This window comes from Acomys russatus, chromosome 19 (assembly GCF_903995435.1).
Source record: "Acomys russatus chromosome 19, mAcoRus1.1, whole genome shotgun sequence".
Taxonomy (NCBI): Eukaryota; Metazoa; Chordata; class Mammalia; order Rodentia; family Muridae; genus Acomys; species Acomys russatus.
Window position 1 is genome coordinate 61170382 of NC_067155.1, and position 21276 is coordinate 61191657.

The 21276-nt window shown below is 52.8% G+C and overlaps 1 protein-coding gene across 2 annotated transcripts; it reads left to right on the top strand.

Annotated features, from left to right (window-relative positions):
- The first annotated feature begins 321 nt into the window (after nt 1–321).
- On the top strand, nt 322–20748 carry Hnf1a (HNF1 homeobox A). 2 transcript variants are annotated; one of them, XM_051161679.1, is made up of 10 exons: nt 322–772; nt 11445–11644; nt 13188–13374; nt 13550–13791; nt 15693–15844; nt 15950–16151; nt 16886–17077; nt 18539–18657; nt 18761–18905; nt 20483–20748. In XM_051161679.1, the coding sequence occupies exons 1-10, from the start codon at nt 447–449 to the stop codon at nt 20608–20610; spliced, it is 1893 nt and encodes a 630-aa protein (XP_051017636.1). In that variant the 5' UTR covers nt 322–446; the 3' UTR covers nt 20611–20748. The 2 variants fall into 2 exon arrangements, with proteins under 2 accessions (XP_051017636.1, XP_051017635.1); XM_051161678.1 differs by lacking the exon at nt 20483–20748 and having other exon boundaries at nt 18761–19057.
- The last annotated feature ends 528 nt before the right edge of the window (nt 20749–21276 follow it).

Here is a 21276-nt window from a genome sequence, read left to right on the forward strand (position 1 = left end):
TCTCTCAGAGGCCTCCTGGCTCCTGGTGCCTCTACCCCGGAGCCCTGGGGCCCGCTCCACTTCCCCCACCGCCCTCCCTTCTGCTCACTTCCAGTTGTAGGCCGCGGCTCCCAGTGCCTCTCGCTGCTGTGAGGCCTGCGCTTTGCAAGGCTGAAGTCCAAAGTTCAGTCCCTTCGCTAAGCACACGGATAAATATGAACCTTGGAGAATTTCCCCAGCTCCAATGTAAACAGAGCAGGCAGGGGCCCTGATTCACCGGCCGCTGGGGCCAGGGTTGGGGGTTGGGGGTGCCCACGGGGCTTGAGACTAGTGGGATTTGGGGGGCGGTGGGTGCTGCAAGCTTGGATCGTTGACTGCAGGCCTGCCGGCAAGTAGACACGGGCTGCGGGTGGGGGAGGCGGCTAGCTCAGTGGCCTTGGGCCGCGTGGCCTGGTGGCAGCAGAGCCATGGTTTCTAAGCTGAGCCAGCTGCAGACGGAGCTCCTGGCTGCCCTGCTCGAGTCTGGCCTGAGCAAAGAGGCGCTGATCCAGGCCCTGGGCGAGCCAGGCCCCTACCTGATGGTTGGAGATGGTCCCCTGGACAAGGGGGAGTCCTGCGGTGCGAGTCGAGGGGACCTGGCGGAGCTGCCCAATGGCCTGGGGGAGACGCGTGGCTCTGAAGATGACACGGATGACGACGGGGAAGATTTCGCGCCACCCATTCTGAAAGAGTTGGAGAACCTCAGTCCAGAGGAGGCAGCCCACCAGAAAGCCGTGGTGGAGACACTTCTGCAGTAAGGACCTTACCCTGTCCCCAGCACCCAGGAAGGGACTCAGAGTGGCCCATTCTATGCTCCTGGCAAGCTCTGTTTCCGCCTAGAGTACTCAGGAGCTGTGGCCTTCAGGCTGGTGGTCAAGAGGGGCGCCTGTTCGAGGGGTCCCTCCTAGGCTTACCCCTCTGTGTCTTCCCACACATCCCGTATCCGTAGGCTACTGTCTACAGCCCCGACCTTAGGAAGTAGGGAGAGGCCGGAGGTCACTTTGAGACAGAGGACAAAGGAAGCGGGTCCCAACAAAATATGCCGAGAACCAGCGGGTGGTAGAAATCTTTCGCCAGTGTGGTCATTTGTGCTCCCACAAATTCTATCTTCTTCGCTAGTGGGGGTCAGATCCCAGGTTTGGGGACCCAAAAGCCTCTGAGGGAGGGGTCCAGGCTGATGTTAGGGTTTTAGGGGATTTCCTGATACGCCAGGAGCCTCAAGGGGCCTTAAGAATCTGGCTGGGTAAGCGTGGGATTTCTTACCTGAGGCAGATGGAGCCTGGGGGTGGCCGCTTCCCCACCTGGCCAGATTTAGAGGTTTAGAGGCCTTCCCACGCCAGACCCCCTCATCTGTTGTCTGGCTTCCCATCTCCTAGAGTGCTGGGTGGGTCCCAATCTTGATGCCTCCCCTCTCCTCAGCAAAGCAGGCCTGGTTACTAATTACCCGTGCACATTATTATTTCTTTTGTTTTATAAATTTATAAATAGCAAAAGGCTCTGATAAGGCCCTGTGATCATTAACTTGTAGGGATGGTGGCTGGGAGATGACCAGGATGAGGTGGAGAAGAGGAACAGCGAGGTGGGGGAAGGGTAACCTGGGGACTGTGGGGAACACTAGCACCCCCAAAATCCCAAGGCCACCACAATTTCCACAGGATTATCTCCCTGGTTTGCTATTTTCTGTTGGGGTCTCAGGGTGCCTAACTCCCCATAATATAGACAGGAACCTCCAGAAGGAAGCTGTTAATGAATCAGCCCTATAGATTAGGGAAACTGAGCCTTGGACTGGGGCAGGAGCTATGAAGGAGGGGCCTGAAGGCTGGCGGAGGACGCTGAGGTTCCTCTCCCGGACGGTTCTGGAGGCAGTCTCTTTTCTGTCCAAGGTCCTGATCCTGACTTGGGGTGGGGGGAGGGCTGGTGGATCCCAGCATTTCTGGAAGTGTCCCGGAGCCTCCCTGGGCCTTGGGCAAGGGGCAGGGGGAACAGTCAGGGCCCTGACTCTGCAGGAAGAGGAGGGCAAAGGGCTGCCTGGTTGCAGGGGAGGGGCAAAGGGCCAGGGATTGCCAGAACCAGGACACAAGAAACCTGGATAGGGTGGGGCTGGGCCTGACCTGACTAGGGGCTTAGGTATGGGGCTAAGAGGCCAGGGTGTCTTCTTACCTCGTTAGGTGGTACCCTCTTGATCACCAGCCCCCATGGCGGGGGGCAGTGGGGGCTGACAAGGGACTTGATCCAAAGCAGCTGAGCAGAGGTCAAAGTGCTCCTTGGGAGACCAGCAGAGTCCTGGAAGCAGAGAGGAGAGGCACCAAGGGAGATGAGATGGAGGAAGAGGGGTGGAGGATCTGGGAGAGCAGGGGAGCCAGGAAAGGAGAGGGTCTCTGCGCAGCTGGGAGAAGGGGCAGGGGAGAGAGGCCGAGCTGGGAGGAGGCTGGAGTGCGTCCCTCCCAGCTTGCTTTTCTTTAATGCTAACAGCGTGCTATTTGCTTTTCATTTAAATTCGAGATGTTGCTATAAATTATCAACCAGCTCCTTGTTCCTGCGGAGTTTATAACTAACTACCTGGGTTACTTATTGTTCAGGTAACAAAAGGGGACCTGAAAGTGTCCCAGGGACAGAAGTGGGGCCTCTGGTTTCAGGACAGGGGGCTGGGAGTTCTGGGGAGAGGACTGGAGGACCCCCAGATGAAGGCCTGGGTAGTGGGGTGGTTGAGGCTGACAGGGGTGGTGGTAAAGAACCAACTCCCATGGGAGCTGTTGGGTCAAAGACCTATTCTTGGAAGAGGGAGGGGTGTGTCTAGGGTCTCAGTTTCGCACCCCCTCCCCATATGCATCATGTGGGAAGCCCTGCAAACACCTCAGGTCTCCTCCCACATCTCTATCTGTCCTCTACCATGTGACCTTGGGCAAGACTCTTTCCCTCCCCTGCCTCAGTGTCACAGGTAGATGGAATAAAGGCAACTTCTCTTTCTGCCTTGGTTCTAGCTCTATGTCCTCCCCTCTCCCCTCAGCTCCCCCCCCCCCTTTTTTTTTTTTTGGTTTTTCCAGACAGGGTTTCTCTGTGTAGCCTTGGCTGTCCTGGACTCGCTTTTTAGACCAGGCTGGCCTGGAACTTGCAGTGACTTGCCTGCCTCTGCCTCCCAAGTACTGGGATTAAAGGCGTGCGCCATCACCACCTGGCTCCCCCTCAGCTTTCCTACCCTCTTTATGCCCTCTTTTCTGCCCATGATGCTGGCTTTGCGGGTCTTCGGTGTACAGCTGATTTCTGCCAGGTCTTTGTCCACCCTAAATCTTCCTGCTCAAGACCCTTCTCCCCCCTTTCTGTGCCCCCCCGTTTCCTCCTCGGCTCTTAGCTCCATGGCTGCCCTATCAGCATGGGGGTTGCACCTCATTTTCTTTCTCTTTCACCTACTTTCTCCTGTCCCTTAATTATATAGTTATTTTGTCTCTGTGCTCATTTCTTGTCTCCTGGTGTGCAAACATCGTCAGGGAAAAGCTTGTGATGTCACCACTTGCCCCCTTCCCCATCCAGCCCTGACAGGTGACAGGCATAAGTGGCTAGACTTCTCTGTAGACACCTCCTACTCCTCCCTGGGGGAGCACTTAGGATCAGAGTTCTAATGTTGGCTGTCTTTGCAACTGTCGACTGCTTAAACCCCAACCTCGCTGTTTCCTGGCCCTCCCAGCCGCGCAGCTGTAGGGCTCTCCCAGGCGGGACCACAGTGGCAGGGTGGCCTGTAGGATGCTTCGGCAGACAGTGGCCTGCCTTGGATCCCATCCAGCTCTGTTGCTTTCCAGCCAGCTAGGTGGCTTCTGTTCCTTGAGTCCCAGTTTCTTCTACAGAATTGTGAGGACAACAGTCGGGCCACAGGTTCAAAGCATGACACACAGCTAAGTGGTCCCATTTTACAGATGGGCGGAGTAAGGCTCAGTGAGGCAAAGTGACTTCCTCAAGGCCAGACTTGGGCATGTGATGGCTCAGTCCCTGTCTGCACAGCTTTCTTGAGTCCCATGCCCCATCTTTGCACGCTCACTTCTCCCCCCCCCCCCCCAGTCATCCTTGCTGCTCAGCTTGACCAGAAATAATCCTTTCAAATATCAGGCTTTAAAACTCACTAAGGGAACCCGGTGGTGGTGGTGGTGGTGGTGGCGTACTCCTGTAATCCCAGCACTTGGGGAGGCAGTGGTAGGCAGATCTCTGTGAGTTCGAGGCCAGCCTGGTCTACAAAGTGAGTCCAGGACAGTCAAGGCTACACAGAGTAACCCTGTCTTGAAAAACCAGCCAAACAATCAAAAAACTCACTAAGGGGGCTGGAGAGATAGTTAAGAGGTTAAGAGCACTGGCTACTCTTCCAGAGATCCCAAGTTCAATTCCCAGCTACCACATGGTGTTTCATAACCATCTATAATAAATTTGGTGCTCTCTTCTGGAGTGCAGGCTCACATGCAGGCAAAAATTATGTACATAATAAATACATAAATCTTTTTTTTTTTAAGATTTGTTTATTTATTACTATGTATACAGTGCTCTGCCTGCATATATATTTGCAGGCCAGAGAAAAGCATCAGATCACATTATAGATGGTTGTAAGTCACCATGTGGTTGCTAGGAATTGAACTCAGGACCTCTGGAAGAGCAGTCAGTGCTCTTAACCGCTGAGCCATCTCTCCAGCCCCTACATAAATCTTTTTTAAAAACTCACCAAGGACTTAACTTAAAGACATACTAAACTTGGATTTCTCTCTGGACCATTTCTGAAAACACACACACACACACACACACACACACACACACACACACACACACGCGCGCGTCAGACTATCCTCAAACTCAGTGTATCAAGGGTGACCTTAAACTCCTAATCCTCCTGCCACTACCACCCAAGTGCTGTGTTTATAGGCATGTACCACTATACTTTTTTTTTTTTTTTTTTAAGTTTTTCGAGACAAGGTTTCTCTATGTTATCCTGGCTATCCTGGACTCACTTTGTAGACCAGGGTGGCCTCAAACTCACAGCGATCCACCTGCCTCTGCCTCCCAAGTGCTGGGATTAAAGGCGTGCGCCACCACTGCCTGGCTTTGTTTGTTTGTTGTTTTTTGTGTGTGTTTTAGTTTTTGAAAGAGGGTTTCTCTGTGTTGTTCTAGCTGTCCTAGAACTCACTTTATAGAGCAGGTCGGCCTCAAACTCAAAGATCCACCTGCTTCTCCCTCCAGAGCACTAAAATCAAAGGTGTGCGCCACCACAACTGGCTTGTGCCCAGTTTTATGTGATGCTGCAACTAAGTCCAGGGCTTCGTGCACGCTTGGCAAGTGCTCACCAACTGAGCTATGTTCCAGCCTAAGAGGAAATATTTTTAATTTTACCCATTCATGAAGGAATTGGGGGACACAGATGTTAAACCCTATTGTCAGGCAGTTCAGAGAGTAGGTAACACATCTGGGGAATCTTCCTCAGATCTAAGCCTGAACCCCAACCCCAACTGAAACCTTTTCCTTCCCTGCAGTCTAGTCTCTTATGGCTGTGGGGACCAGAGAACCAAAGGCCCAAAGCTGGGGTGCCTGTTTGACTCCCGAATTGGGAGAGGAAGCTGAGGGCAGATCGTCAGTCTTTCTGGGTTCTGCTATGGGGACAGGACACAGTGGTGATGGTGATGATGATGACGATGATGACAACAATACCATTCCACTTACTGAAGCTTTGCTGTGGACCAGGCTCTGTCCCAAAGCCTTCATCCCCACAGGGAGCTCATGTACTTCTAGCAGAGTCAGAGAGAGTGCACATATGCTTGTACACATGCATGAGAGAGAGAGAGAGAGAGAGAGAGAGGGAGCAGAGAGGGAGAGAGAGCGGTGGTTGCGCGAGAGAGAGGGAGCGGGCCAGAGAGAGAGGAGAGCGAGGAGAGCGGAGGGGGGAGAGAGAGAGGAGCGGGGGGGAGGGAGAGAGAGAGAGAGGGAGAGAGAGAGAGAGAGAGAGAGAGAGAGAGAGAGAGAGAGAGAGAGAGAGAGAAACAGAGAGAGGCTAAGCTACTAGATACCCTCCCTCCATAAGTAGCACAGATGACTTCTCCTGGAAAAGCGTAGAATGCGTTCTTTCAGCTCTGTCCAGCATTTTCATTTTTCATATTTTTTGAGACAAAACCTTAAATTTGTGGCACTACAGTTCAACCTCTCAAAGTGTTGCCTATAGACCTCTGCCGCCAAACCTGGCTCTGTCTTGCTGTTGTTGTTAAAAGAACTGTTTAAAAAGCAGGTGTGGTGGTGCACTCCCTTAATCCCAGCACTGGAGAGGCAGAGGCAGGAGGATCTGTAAGAGTTCCAGGCCAGTCAAAGCTACATAGAGAGATCTCTCACCTGCCTTCCCCCTCAAACAAAAGTTCCTATGAGTTTGAATATTTTCACTCCCATTCAAATTCTTGCCTTTTGTTCATAAGCATTTCTTGTGTTTGTGGAGGGTGGTTGCTGTAGCTACTACTACTGCTGTTATTATTATTATTATTGTTGTTGTTGTTGTTATTTTGGTTTTTTTTTTTTTTTTGTTTTTTGAGACAGGGTTTCTCTGTGTAGCCTTGGCCATCCTGGACTCACTTTGTAGACCAGGCTGGCCTCAAACTCACAGCGATCCGCCTGCCTCTGCCTCCCGAGTGCTGGGATTAAAGGCGTGCGCCACCACGCCCAGCTCTTGGGGTTTTTTTTGAGACAGGGTTTCTCTGTGTAGCCTTGGTAGCCTTGGCTGTCCTGGACTCCCTTTGTAGACCAGGTTGGCCTCGAACTCACATCTATTCACTTGCCTCTGCCTCCTCCTCTCCGAGTTTTGGGATTAAAGGTGTGTGCCACAATGCCTGGCTGTAACTATTATCTTATTCGACCTAGTATAGCAGAAGTAGAGTGGGATAGAGATGGAAGGAAGAGAAAGGTTAAGGTAGTTAGGGAGAGAGAGAGAGAGAGAGAGAGAGAGAGAGAGAGAGAGAGAGAGAGAGAGACCTCGGCAGAAGGTGAGAAAACCCCCACCTCTGTAGCTGAGGGCTAAGTGACCTGTTCTTCTTACAGGGAAGGGAGGGAAAGAGGGAGGGTGCAGAGCAGGGCGAGGGCTGCCCTTGCCAGAGGAGGCCACCAGATAAATACGTTTGCAGAAGCACAGGCTGAACTTTGTCCTCCCTTTCTCTCCTGGCCCTGACTGGCACCCAGGGAAGGGAGGAGGGGTGAGGCTCCAAGAAGCCCTGAGCATGGCCAGGGAAGGGGGGAAGCAGATGGTGTCCCCAGCGATGAGAAATATTCTTGGGTCCCAACCAGATCAACTTGGGAAAGCGACAACACTTTAGGTTTCGGAATCAGAGTTTTGTCATAGGTTGAGCCAGGGTCCAAATCACTCCAACTTCCTGGTTAAAAGTGAGCTGCAGAATGGTGGTGGCGCATGTCTTTAATCCTAGCACTCAGGAGGCAGAGGCAGGTGGATCGCTGTGAGTTCAAGGCCAGCCTGGTCTACAAAGAGGGTCCAGGACAACCAAGGCTACACAGAGAAACCCTGTCTCAAAAAAAAAAAAAAAAAAAAGTGGGCTTCAGGCGGCTCCCAGTGACCCCGAGGAGTCATTCCTCCTTTTTATTTGCAGTGCCAGTTTCCTCTGTCCGCCTTCTCTGAGCTGCTGCCGGTCTGGTAGCTGCCGATAAAAATGAGGAAGTCAGAGGGTCTCAGCCTTCGCTAACACCTTGGGCTGTGCTGATCCGCAACCATAAAATTATTTCATTCCGACTTCATAACTGTAATTTTGCTACTGTTACGACTTGTAAACGTCTGTGTTTTCTGATGGTCTTAGGTGACCCCAAAGGGGCTGAGACCCACATGAAAACCACTGGTAAACTGCGCTGTGTCTGGGAAGGACAGAAGCGGGGAGGAGGGTTGTGCTGCTGGCTTCAGAGAGCTAGAGGCGGGTTTCAGTCTAGCTCAGCTTGAAATGTTAGTGCAGCCAGGCCGCTGGATTGCTGAGTTCCAAACCTGCTGTTCACCCAGCTTGGGGCTGAGAGTAACTTTTAAAATTGCTTCTGCACTGAATGTATACAGATTGGTTTTCTTTTTTGTCACAATTTTCTTTCTTTTTTTCTTTCTTTTCCTTCTTTTTGTTTTTCAAGACTGGGTTTCTTTGTGTAGCCTTGACTTTCCTGGACTCACTTTGTAGACCAGGCTGGCCTCGAACTCACAGCGATCCGCCTGCCTCTGCCTTCTGAGTGTTAGGATTAAAGGTGCGCGCCATCATGCCTGGCCCTGGTCCTGGTTTTTTAGATAAGTTCTTACGATGTACCTCAGGCTAGCCCTGAACTCTGACTGAAGACCAGTGTGCAACTGCATGCTGTGCCCAACTAGAATATCTAGATTATGTGAGGACTTGAACGCTTGCAGCTTTCGTATCTGGGCGCAGTCCCCCGACGACACAGAGGCGCCATTGTCTGAATTGTGACAGTGTGTTATATAATATTGTGATGCGCCACATCCTTAAAAAGTTTCTGACCTGTCCTCCCTCTGATGCACGAGCATGTTGGGAAGCCCATTTTCACACACACACACACACACACACACACACACACACACACACACACACAACTAAAGAAGTTTTCTTTTTGAGACAATGTCTTCTGTCGCTCAGGCTAGCTTCTGTATGTGGCTGGGGTTGGCCTTGAACCTCTAATCCCCCGTTTATACCTTCCAAGTGCTGGGATTACAGGTGTGAACCATCAAGCCAAGAACGTTTGTTGTTTATTTTTGCTTTTTGAGACAAGGTTGGAATACGGAACTCAGGCTTGTCTTGATTTGGAGATTTTCCTGCCTCAGTTTCCCTAGTGCTGGGACTATAAATGTGTGCTGCCACTGCCGGCTTCTCTTTCTTACCGTTTGTGTCTTTGGGGTGGAATTTTGGGTTGCTTTTTTTTTTTTTTTTCCGAGGCAGTGTTTCTCTGTGTAGCCTTGGCTGTCCTAGACTCACTTTGCAGACCAGGCTGGCCTCGAACTCACAGTGATCCGCCTGCCTCTGCCCCTGTGCTGGGAATAAAGGCGTGCGCCACCACGCCCCTCTTCTTGCTTTTAATCTTTTGTCACAGCAAGCCGCTGAAGCAACCACTTTCTAAGGGTGTCGTTTGTCACATGTGTTAATATCTCAAGGCTCAAGTTTTAGAAGCAGATGACTGAGGCAGGAGGGGGCATGCAGGCTTTCCAGCCTCATGGCCAGTGCTCTGGTTTGAGCTGCATTTGTTGGGAGACATGCATATGTGGAGTGGGTGATGCTGGAGAGATAATGGGAGGGAACAAATGTCTCCTATAAATTGCCTTCTGCCACCTGTGCACTTTGGCACCCACAGCACTCTGACTCGACTCCTCCCTCCAGCCTGGAGCTGTGGGAGAACAGGCAGGCCGCTGCCAAGGGTGGACTGCAGGCTTTTAGGCATTTTAACCCTGTGTGATTTCTGCCTGGTGACTGAACTTAGAACTGGGTGGAACTGGCTTCTACTGGTCTAGCCCAGTCACACAGCCCTTGTGCAAGAGTTACAAGTGATGTAAACTCGCTAAGCTTCAGTGGCTCTGATGGCAAATTGGGCAGTCCATATTCCACTGCCTTTTTTTTTTTTCTCATGGGTTTTCTTTATCGATCTGTCCACCTGTCTGTCCTCCTCTGTCAATCTATCAATCTGTCCACCCACCCATCCATTTACCTATCCATCCATTCACAGAGATATCTAATTATTCATCCATTCTTCCGCAGGTTCAAGCACCCTGTTCAGCTCCTCGTTGCCTACCCATCTATCTTAGTGTGATTAGATGTGACCAAAGGCAATCTGGGTTTATTTCAGCTTGCAGTCACAGTCCGCCATGAGGGGAAGTCAGGGCAGGAACTGGAGGCAGAAATTGAAGCAGATGTCACAGAGGAATACAGTTTGCTCAGCCTGCTTTTGTTTGTTTGTTTGTTTTTGTTTTTTGAGACAGGGTTTCTCTATGCAGCCTTGGCTATCTTGGACTCACTTTGTAGACTCATAGTGATCTGCCTGCCTCTGCCTCCTGAGTGCTAGGATTAAAGGTGTGTACCACCACCACCCAGCTGGCCTGCTTTTTTATACACCCCAGGACCACTTGTCCAGGGGTAGCCCCATGCACAGAGGTCTGGTCCCTCTGACACCAATCATGAATTAAGAAAGTGCCCCCAAGTCTTGCCTGTGAGCCAATCTTATGAGGCATTTTCTCAATTTGTAGTTTCCCTCTTCTCAGATAACTCTAGCTTGTGTTAAGCTGACTCAAACAAACAAACAAACAAACAGCCAAACAGGTCACCATCTATCCATCATCCATCCATCCATCTATCACCCATCCATCATCCACCCATCTATCATCCACACATAATCCATCCATCCATCCATCATCCATCCATCCATCTATCCATCCATCTATCATCCACCCATCCATCATCCATCCATCCATTATCCATCATCCATCCATTATCCATCATCCATCCATCATCCATCCATCCATCATCCATCCATCCATCCATCATCCATCCATCATCCATCCATCCATCCATCATCCATCCATCATCCATCCATCCATTATCCATCATCCATCCATCATCCATCCATCCATCATCCATCCATCCATCCATCATCCATCCACCATCCATCCATCCATCCATCATCCATCCATCCATCATCCATCCATCCATCCATCCATCCATCCATCCATCATCCATCATCCATCCATCCATCCATCTATTATCCATACACAATCCATCCACCCATTCATCCATCCATCCATCATCCACTCATCACTTGCTTGTGTATCATCCATGGCATATTATGTGTCAGGCTCATTTTGGGTTCTGGGAAACAGACAGTTCTCCCACCATCAACAGCTGTTTAAAACTCACTTAAGCTGGGAGTGGTGGTGCAGGCCTTGGATCGCTGTGGGTTTGAGGCCAGCCTGGTCTACAAAGCGAGTCCAGGACAGCTAAGGCTACACAGAGAAACTTTTTCTTGAAAAACCAAAAAGAAAAGAAAAAAAAGAAAGAAAACTGAGCTTCACATAATGTTGCAGTACATGTACACATGCGTGTACCTATGCATGTGCACACACACACCTGTAAGTATATATGTGTACACACACACACACACACACACACACACACACACACACACATACATATTCTTCAAAAAGCATCTTATGACATTTCCAGGGTCAGGAGAGAGGAGGGTCTTTGAAGGGGTCATAAGGTGAGGGTCTTCCCTGCTTGGCTGGCTCAACTTCCAGTGGGAATCTGCTCACGTGCACATACGTGTCCTGGTATGGAACCCGAGTACAGCTCCTCCCCCCGGAGGAAGGCCCTAGTCCCCAGGACCCCAGCCTTACTTGAGGTTTCAGGAGGGGCCACTGAGCAGACCCTGTCCTTGCTCCCTTCCAGGGAGGACCCATGGCGCGTGGCAAAGATGGTCAAGTCCTACCTGCAGCAGCACAACATCCCGCAGCGGGAGGTGGTGGACACCACCGGCCTGAACCAGTCCCATCTGTCACAGCACCTCAACAAGGGCACCCCCATGAAGACGCAGAAGCGGGCTGCTCTGTACACCTGGTATGTCCGCAAGCAGCGAGAGGTGGCTCAGCGTAAGTAATGACCCCGCCTGTGTCCTCCCTGGCAGGGCCACAGCTCCCCACTGCTCAGAGTGGGGTGAGAGTGTCACCACTCCCATCCCACAGACATATGAGACTGAGAGGGAGCTAGAAGGGCTTCCCCAAACTTACTGTCCATTCTGCACAAGATGCTGAGGGAAGTGGGCAGGATTGATACACACACACACACACACACACACACACACACACACACACACAACAACAACAACAACAGATAATACTAGAATTAGTTGAGCACCTACTGTGTGCAGGGCTCAGTGCTGAGTAAAATACTGAGCTGATTGTGGAAGGGAGAATAAGCTCTTCTACCTCAGGGAGGCAGAAGTTTCAGGAAGGTTCCGTGGGAAGCATGGCCATCGTGTAGGTCTTAAAGTGGAGGTAAAAGACAGGCTGCTGTGCTCAGGAGGAACAGCCTGAGGAAAGGCCCAGAGGCTGGCATGCACGCAGACACTATTACTTAGAGACTGATGAACTTCTGACTGCCAACCCCCCATACTTGGGATATAACACAGGTTAGGCGTGTGCTCTGCCATGGAACTAAGATCTCAGCCCTCTGTTTACTTTTCTATGTAATATAGACCAGACTGGCCTTGAACTTGTGACCTTGCTGACTCAGCCTCCCAAGGGCTAAGAAGACAAGTGTGTTCTGCTACTTCCAATGTGACTTTCTCACTAAGGTTTCTAACCGTTGGCTGTCATTAGGAGGTATCACTGCTTGTTCAGCTAGCCACTGACTAAGGGACTTCTAGGGTTTTCCCCATAAGCTCTCGTGACCCTTTGTTGCAAAGAACATCCATGTAGAATAAGTTCCTAGAGCCTGCATGGAAAAAAAGTTCACAGAGTCTGCCTAGGCCCTCCACATATATGCTATGGTTGTTCAGCTTGGTCTTCTTGGGACCCCTAACAGTGTAAGTGGGTGTGAATGGGCCACAGCTGTGGAAAATACTGCACTCGAATTAATTAATTGTTTAGGGTTTTTTTCTTTTCTTCTTTTTTTTCAAGACAGAGTCTCTCTGTGTATCCTTGGTCGTCCTAGACTTGCTTTGTAGACCAGGCTGGCCTCGAACTCACAGAGATCCACCTGCCTCTGCTGGGATTAAAGGCGTGCGCCACCATCCCCACCCCACCCCCACCCCCACTGTCAATTGTTCAGGGGTTTTTGTTTGTTTTAAGACAGGGTCTCTCTCTGTAGCCCTGGCTGACTTGGAATTCAATATGCAGACCAGGCTGGCCTCGAACTCACAGAGATCTGCCTGGCTCTCTGCCTCTTGGTATTTATGGCACCAAGTCCCCTTTTAGCAGTGGACGGGGCTTGGCCTTGGATTCGAATGCTAGGCAAACGCTCTACCAGCTGACTCATACCTGCAGCCCCGGGATTAGACGATTTTAGTCTTAGCTGCCAACCGCTCTGTTTCAACACCTTGGGAAAGAGAGGGAACCCGGGGAGGGTCGGGCGAGCTGACAGGTGAAGGTGGGAGTGGTCACTGCCCCGCTTACCTGCTCTCTGTCCCTACAGAGTTCACCCACGCAGGGCAGGGCGGGCTGATTGAAGAGCCCACAGGTGATGAGCTGCCAACCAAAAAGGGGCGGAGGAACCGGTTCAAGTGGGGCCCAGCGTCCCAGCAGATACTGTTCCAGGCTTACGAGAGGCAGAAGAATCCCAGCAAAGAAGAACGAGAGACCTTGGTGGAGGAGTGCAATAGGTGGGGGGGCTGGGGGGGGCACCTGCCAGGGCTGAGGCTGAGTGGGGGAGGGGAGGGCGTCTCTGTTTCTTCCCACTGGTTTTGCAATCCAGCACCAGCGCAGACCCCACTTCTCAGAACCCCTCCCTCCCTTCTCTGAGCCTGGCCTGGAGGCTCATGGGTGCCGCCTTTGCAGGGCGGAGTGCATCCAGAGGGGGGTGTCCCCGTCGCAGGCGCAGGGGCTGGGCTCCAACCTTGTCACCGAGGTGCGGGTCTACAACTGGTTTGCTAACCGGCGCAAGGAAGAGGCCTTCCGGCACAAGTTGGCCATGGACACGTACAGCGGGCCTCCGCCCGGCCCGGGCCCGGGCCCTGCACTCCCTGCTCACAGCTCCCCCGGCCTGTCCACATCTGCCCTCTCCCCCAGTAAGGTCCACGGTGAGTGCTGTGGGGTAGTGAATGGGGAGAGGAGCTGAGGAGAAGTGGGTGGGTAGAAGGGCCCGGGGGGATGTCCCCAGTGGTGGCAGCCACTCCCCAAATGCTCCCCACTCCACTCATCCATTCTGCCTCATCCACTCCACCTGCCTCCCTCACCTCACCTCACTTTGTCCACTCCATTTCTCCCTCCACTTCAGTTCCTCCCACAATGCTCAACTCACACTTTCTATCATCCTTCTTTCTCCACTCCACTCTCTCTGCTCGCTCCAGTTCACACCGTGCACTCCGCCCACCTCATTTAGGCAGATCCACACTGGCTCACACCATCCTTCCCACTCTCTAACCCCCTTCTGCGCCACGCTGACCACCCCACGCTGTCCATACTCTGCTGTCCATCCCACACTGTCCACCCCATGCTGTCCATGCCACGCTGAGCACCCCACGCTGTCCACACCTTGCTGTCCACCCCACCCCACGCTGTCCACCCCACCCTGCCTATGCCACACTGTCCACCGCACACTGTCTACCCCATACTGTCCACCCCACCCTGCCTATACCACACTGTCCACCCCACACTGTCCAACCCACGCTGTCCACGCCACGCTGTCCACCCCAAACTGTCCATCCCACACTGTCCACCGCACGCTGTCCATGCCATGCTGTCCATGCCACGCTGTCCACCACACACTGTCCACCCCATACTGTCCACTCCACCCTGCCTATGCCATGCTGTCCACCCCAAACTATCCACCCCACACTGTCCACCCCACACTGTCCACCTCATGCTGTCCACCCCATTCTGTCCACCCCACGCTAACCCACTCTATTCAACCTAACTCTCCTCCAACCGCTTCTGTGCAACACAATCAGATTGGACTTCCCAATCCAAACCGTTTCGGTTCAGCTCAATTGTGTTCAAATCATAGTTTAACCCCAGCAATCCTATTCAGACCACTCAGTTTGACCAAACCGATGCTCAGAATTGGTTCATTGGCATAGCGGAGACTTTGGTGCCTGGGGATTGGGGCCAGGACCTCTTGTAGTATTTGCCTCTCTCACCCACACACACCTCACTGTATACGGAGTCATCCCCAGATGACTTAGAATGTCTAATACCTTGCAGTGATGATGTAGACAGTGACACTGCATTGGCTGGGCACTGGTGACAAGTGAAAAGACCTACATGTATTCAGGCACAGATGTGAAATGAATATTTTCCCAAATATTTTTGATCCAACAGTTGATTGAATCTGTGGGTAACAGGCTGACTGTAAAGATCAATTCAGCTCAGTTAGATTCAATTTGATTTTGTTCAGCTCGGCAAAGGCTCAATCTAGCTCAACTCCTTTCTAGTCCCATTTAAGGAGTTTTCATTGAATCTGGCCAATCACAGTCCATTCTGCTTAATGATGTTCTCTGAGCCCCGAAACAGCCCAGTCCTGTTGTTCTTTGACTGTCTTCTGCACAGAGAGGGACACCGCAGGCAGTGGAGGACACAGGGCCACACATTTAAAACCTGGAAGAAGCCAGGCGGTGGTGGCACACGCCTTTACTCCCAGCACTTGGGAGGCAGAGGCAGGCGGATCGCTGTGAGTTCGAGGCCAACCTGGTCTACAAAGTGAGTCCAGAACAGCCAAGGCTACACAGAGAAACCTTGTCTCAAAAAACCAAAAAAAAAAAAAAAAAAAAAAAAAAAACCCCAAAAAACCAATAAAACAAACAAACAAAAAAACCCCAAAAACCAAACCAAACAAACAAAAAAACCTGGAAGCAGGTGGCACAGGAGGAAAGACGGGGTGCAGGCTTGAGCAAACCATTAGGCTCTGGTGTGGTGAGGCCTGTGGGGCAGGAGAGGACAGGAAAGTGGGGGTATTGAGGCCAGACATTGCTCCCCACTCTAGGTGTGCGGTACGGACAGTCTGCGACCAGCGAGGCAGCCGAGGTGCCCTCCAGCAGCGGTGGTCCCTTAGTTACAGTGTCTGCAGCCTTACACCAAGTGTCCCCCACAGGCCTGGAGCCCAGTAGCAGCCTGCTGAGCACGGAGGCCAAGCTGGTGAGTGAGCAGCCCCACCCTGTGTAGAAACCCCTCCTAGCCCCATTCTCTACGGCTGGGAGACAGGGTGGGGACACTCCAGCACACCTTGGCTTACCCTCACAGGTCTCAGCCACCGGGGGTCCCCTGCCTCCAGTCAGCACCCTGACAGCACTGCACAGCTTGGAGCAGACATCTCCAGGTCTCAACCAGCAGCCGCAGAACCTCATCATGGCCTCGCTGCCTGGGGTTATGGCCATTGGGCCCGGGGAGCCTGCCTCCCTGGGCCCCACGTTCACTAACACAGGCGCCTCAACCCTGGTCATTGGTAAGTGGGGGGGGGTGTTTGGGGGCTCCTGTGCCCTCTGCAGAGTCTGGGACCTGGAAAAAGCCACAGGGCCTCATCCATCCATCCATCCATCCAACACCCTAACCCTGAGAGCCTGCGGCTAGGCACCCCTGATGCCAGGCAGTGAAGCAAACCAAGCGACTAAGCACAGTGTAGAAACTATGCTGAAATCATAGTCGGAGAAGACAGTAGGAAAACAGCAGGGAAGTGTGTGTGTGTGTGTGTGTGTGTGTGTGTGTGTGTGTGTGTGCGTGTGTGATCTAAGTTTTGTGTGTTTTTTCTTTTATTTACTTATTTTAAGTCTCAAACCCTTTATATGCAGGAATTCTGCTCAGTCTGTAAGATATAGGGAGCTGCTGGAAGAAGGGAGCAGAGAGCTAAGCTCAGGGCTTTGCCACTGCCATGGTACCCCCAGGGCTCTAGGGCGCCCCCCCCCAACAACCTCTAAACCACTCACAGCCTGCCTTTCCCACCTGGCCAGATAAGGAGCTAAAGCCCCAGAGAAAGACTTCTCATGACCAATTAAACTTGTGGCAGGTCCTACCTTGGAGCTATTCTTAGCCTCTCTCCTCTCTCTTCTAACCCACAGGCTCTGAGAAGGAGGGATAGTGTCCCTCAGAGGGTCCGGGCTGGGTCTAAAAGGACATGGGTGGCTGGTGGATGGGGGGGGTGGGTGGAGAGGGGCTTGGCTGACTCCTGCCTGTCCTGCACAGGTCTGGCCTCCACTCAGGCACAGAGCGTGCCCGTCATCAACAGTATGGGCAGCAGCTTGACCACCCTGCAGCCAGTCCAGTTCTCCCAGCCACTGCACCCTTCCTACCAGCAGCCTCTCATGCCCCCTGTGCAGAGCCACGTGGCCCAGAGCCCGTTCATGGCCACCATGGCCCAGCTGCAGAGCCCCCACGGTGAGCATCCCTCACGCTGGCCTTGGGGGAGGTGGGCTAGAGGTTGGCTGTGGGTAGGCACTAGAAGGGCAGGCAGCAGGTGCTGTGGTCTGCTTGTGTCTGGTGCAGGTTATCTATGGGCCACCAACCTGCTCCCGTGTGTGCACATAGGAGTGTGAACTTTCCAATGTCTGCAGTGCCGGTGTCCATCGGTCATGCACTGAGTGGTTTGTCCTGGTGTTGGAGTGCAGACCACAGCCTTTTCCCTGAAACCCTCGGGGCTGTGCACACTTCAGCTGGCGCGCCAATCACGTGTTGCATGCTACTCTCAGTCCAGCCAGGGCAGCCCTTGTCCACAGAGCACTGTTGTTTCTGCAGTAAAAGATGGAACTGTATCAAGCAGACCGAAGACTCATGTAAGGCAGGGAGATAGCTCAGTCAGTGAAGTGCAGGAGACCGGAGTTCCATCCTTCAGCCTGTGGGAGGGGGAGGGGACACAGTGGTGTGCACTTCTTATAATCACAGAGCCCAGGAGGCAGAGACGGACTGATGACCCCTGGGCCTTGCGCCAGCCAGTCTAACAGACTGAGCTCCAGGCAAGTGAAAGAAATTTCTCAAAAGACAGGGTGAGTGGCATGTGAAGACTAGCAGCTGTGGTTCTACTGGCCTCACATGCCTACACCTGTATATAGACACACATGCACGCACGTACACTCACATAGCCTCCCACTAGATCTGCATAAGGCTGGCCATAGAATGGAGCATGGGGCCAAGCTTTGGGCTCAGGCCTTTTGGGTTTCTGCATGGAGACGGGGGCTACTGACCTGTGGACCAATGTGAGGCTGGCACTGTGAGGCTGGCAGGGTAGGTCTCTCTCTGTGTGGATGCTCTGCTCTGCTCTTAACTGAGTTCCCTGGGAGAGCGTGCCGTTGCTAGGTGCTTGATGAATGTCCAGGTCTCACGGAGAAGTGAGAGGTGAAACTTTGAGGCACATGTTGGAGGTGTCCTGGAGACAGGTTTTGCTGGCCTCTGCCCTGCTCACCTAGATGGAGGCCACCAGCCTTTCCCTCAGAAGCCACTGCACGCCATGGCACTAGTGCTTGCTTCTGTGGTCCCTTTGCTTAGCGTCACATACCGAGCTTAGTACTGGAGAGGCCCTGGACAGATCGCCTGCGTATGCGCAGCAGTGTCCCTGCCTAATGGATTACTTAGCCCAGGGGCCCGGTGCCTCTGCTTCTCATTTGCTGAGGTTGTTTTCTACCTGGGGTAGCAGGGGAGACAAATACAAAAAGCCTGGTATACAAAATGAGCTGGCATTGGTGCTAGGTCTTCCCTTGGCCCCGGTAATGGGGAAGTTACGGGGTCCATCGCTCTCATCTAGATCCTCATCAGGGCCCATGCCCACTTCTCATAGGATGCTCAGTCTTGAGCCTCCGGGGAAGGGCCCAGGGAGCCATATCTATGTGCGTCTTCTCCTCCCAGCCCTGTACAGCCACAAGCCTGAGGTGGCCCAGTACACACACACAAGCCTGCTTCCGCAGACCATGCTGATCACGGACACCAATCTCAGCACCCTTGCGAGCCTCACACCCACCAAGCAGGTAAGGCCCTCCTCCTGAAGCCCCGCCCCTCCTCCTTAAGCCCCACCCACGGCCCTCAAAGCTCCACACTTCCATGCCTCAGGGGCTTACTCTGGTTCTCTAGGTCTTCACCTCCGACACGGAGGCCTCTAGTGAGCCTGGGCTTCACGAGCCTTCATCTCCAGCCACCACCATCCACATTCCCAGCCAGGACCCATCGAGCATCCAGCACCTGCAACCCGCCCATCGGCTCAGCACCAGCCCCACCGGTGAGCGGTTTGGGGTCTCCCAGTTGGATGTGAGGTGGTGTGTGCGATGGACTGAGGGCAGATGGGAGGCACTTCCTGACGAGTGCCAAGCAGTGTGTGTGGTAGTTTGGGACCAAAGTTAAAGGCACAGCTCAGGCCTGGCATGGTGGTGCACGCTTTTAATCCCAGCACTGGGGAGGCAGAGGCAGGCGGATCACTGTGAATTCGAGGCCAGCCTGGTCTACAAAGTGAGTCCAGGACAGCCAAGGCTACACAGAGAAACCCTGTCTCGAAAAACAAAACAAAAAAACAAACAACAACAACAAAAAAAAGGGCACAGCTCATTGGCTCAGAGGACAGGTTAAACATTTAGAAGATGCCGCGGCAGAGTAACAGGCGCTGGAATGATGCGCTTCAGTGCGTCTGGTTTGGTTGGTCTCGGGGCTGTGTGTCATGTACGTGAGTGTACAGGTGTGTGCACATCTGTATGTGCATGCAGAGACCAGAGGAGGAGGTTTCATGTCTTTCTCTATGGCTCTGTCTTACTCCCTTGAGTCGGGGCTTCTCACTGAACCAGAAGCTCACCATTTTGTCTTGGCTGGTTGGCCAGTAAGCTCGGGGATCTGCCTGTGCAGACAGATACACTGGCTTTATAGTCTTTGAATGAGTGGCTGGCATTAAAAGCTCAGCTTTCACCTAGAAGTCAGGCTGTCTGGCCTCATCTGGGAAGCTGGAAGGGCTCATGTCCGTGCCTCACAATAGCGGTGAACCCCAGTCCTTGTCCCATCCCACCTACTCCACCTTACAATGCCATGGAGCGAGGCTGCTGGGCTCTGGGGTCCTCCCTACTCTCAAGTTTAGTGACTTCCGGAAACCTGCTATCCTATGGAACCTCAGGTCCCCCATCTGGCCCTTGGGGCTATAACAGCAGTTACTGTTGCATGGATGGGCAAATGCACACTCTAGGTGAGGGACCTGTCCCATTTCCCACAGCTATGCTGGCAGAGACAGGCTGAACCCAGGTCAGCCCCAGAGCTCATCTCTTGGCCACTTCATCAGTTGACAGTGTCAATAGCATTCGCGGTGTGCAGTGACATTCATCTGATGGGACTGACAGGCACAGCTGTGAGGCCTGGCAGACCAGCAGCAGAAGCTGGTATACAGGCAGGAGGAAACTGTATTCTCCATGACAAATTTCTTCTCTAGAAAACTTCAGTTTTTCTTTCCAATTTAAGGCTTCTGATTAATTAGATGTGGCCCACCCACACGGTAACTTCTTTTACTGAAAGCTGATTCACTGTTAACTATATCTACAAAATGCCTTCTGAGGGGTGCATACAAGCATGAGGCCCTGGGTTCAATCCCCAGCAATGCAAAGACAAACCAACTTTTCCAGGGACGGCCATGTTAGTGTTTGACTTGGCCTAGTAGAGCAAGAACTCAGGATGCTCCCTGTAGGCTGTGGGTTGACGGCTGCCAGGTTCCTGGACTCTCTTGAGTCTCTGCCTTCTCTGTCCAGAACAGCTTGGCGATGGGCCGGTGGGGTGAGGGTCAGAGGGGACTTGGCCAACACCCAGTGACATGATTTGCTTCTGCAGTGTCCTCCAGCAGCCTTGTGTTGTACCAGAGCTCCGACTCCACCAACGGGCACAGTCACTTGCTGCCATCCAACCATGGCGTCATCGAGACTTTTATCTCTACCCAGATGGCCTCCTCCTCCCAGTAACCATGGTGACTGCCTCCCAGGAGCTGGGTCCCCAGAGGCTGCACTGCCTGTACAGGGGGGTGAAGGGAGGCCACAGCCACACTGCCTGGAGGACATCTGAGCCTGCCACGAGTCTCCAGATGGAGGCGGCTGGCCTTCACCCCATGGCTGCCCCTCCAGCACCAGAAAGGGCCAGCTCTGAGGCGTCTCAGCCAGAGAAGGGATTCACCATGCCTGATGCTTAGAATCAAAAAACGTAATACTTGGAACAGAAGGTGGAGGCTTGGGATGCCGGCACCCCCAGTCAGAGCCTGCAGACCCTAAAGGGTGTATCTGTGCTGAGTTCCGAGGCCCTGGGTCGACTCTGCTGCCTCTTGTCTCCTGTACATCCCCAGGCCATCCGGCCCTGGGCCTGCTCCTTCCATGACTGTGGATAACCCTCCTCCCAACAAGGGGGCATTTGATAAGCAGCTGTTCTACAAGGCTTGGGAGCTGAGGATAAACCATGCAGGGTTCTCCTAGGCTTTCCTGTACTGAGTGGCTATCTATCCCAGGCCCAGGATCTCATTTGCAGGAGGGTATTCCCTCCCTTGAAGATGTCTTCAGATGCCGGCTTGGAAACTTGTCTCCACCTAAGTGGCCTGGGGGCTAGCAGCCACTCTGAGGAATCCCAGGTCTCAGTGCAGC

What these genes read in the sequence shown, in the direction of transcription:
- Hnf1a (XM_051161679.1), top strand. Translation starts at nt 447, where the DNA reads ATGGTTTCTAAGCTGAGCCAGCTGCAGACGGAGCTCCTGGCTGCCCTG. An exon ending in TGAGCACGGAGGCCAAGCTG is followed by an intron (nt 15,845 to 15,949) that starts GTGAGTGAGCAG and finishes TTACCCTCACAG; the next exon opens with GTCTCAGCCACCGGGGGTCC. An exon ending in CCAGCTGCAGAGCCCCCACG is followed by an intron (nt 17,078 to 18,538) that starts GTGAGCATCCCT and finishes TTCTCCTCCCAG; the next exon opens with CCCTGTACAGCCACAAGCCT.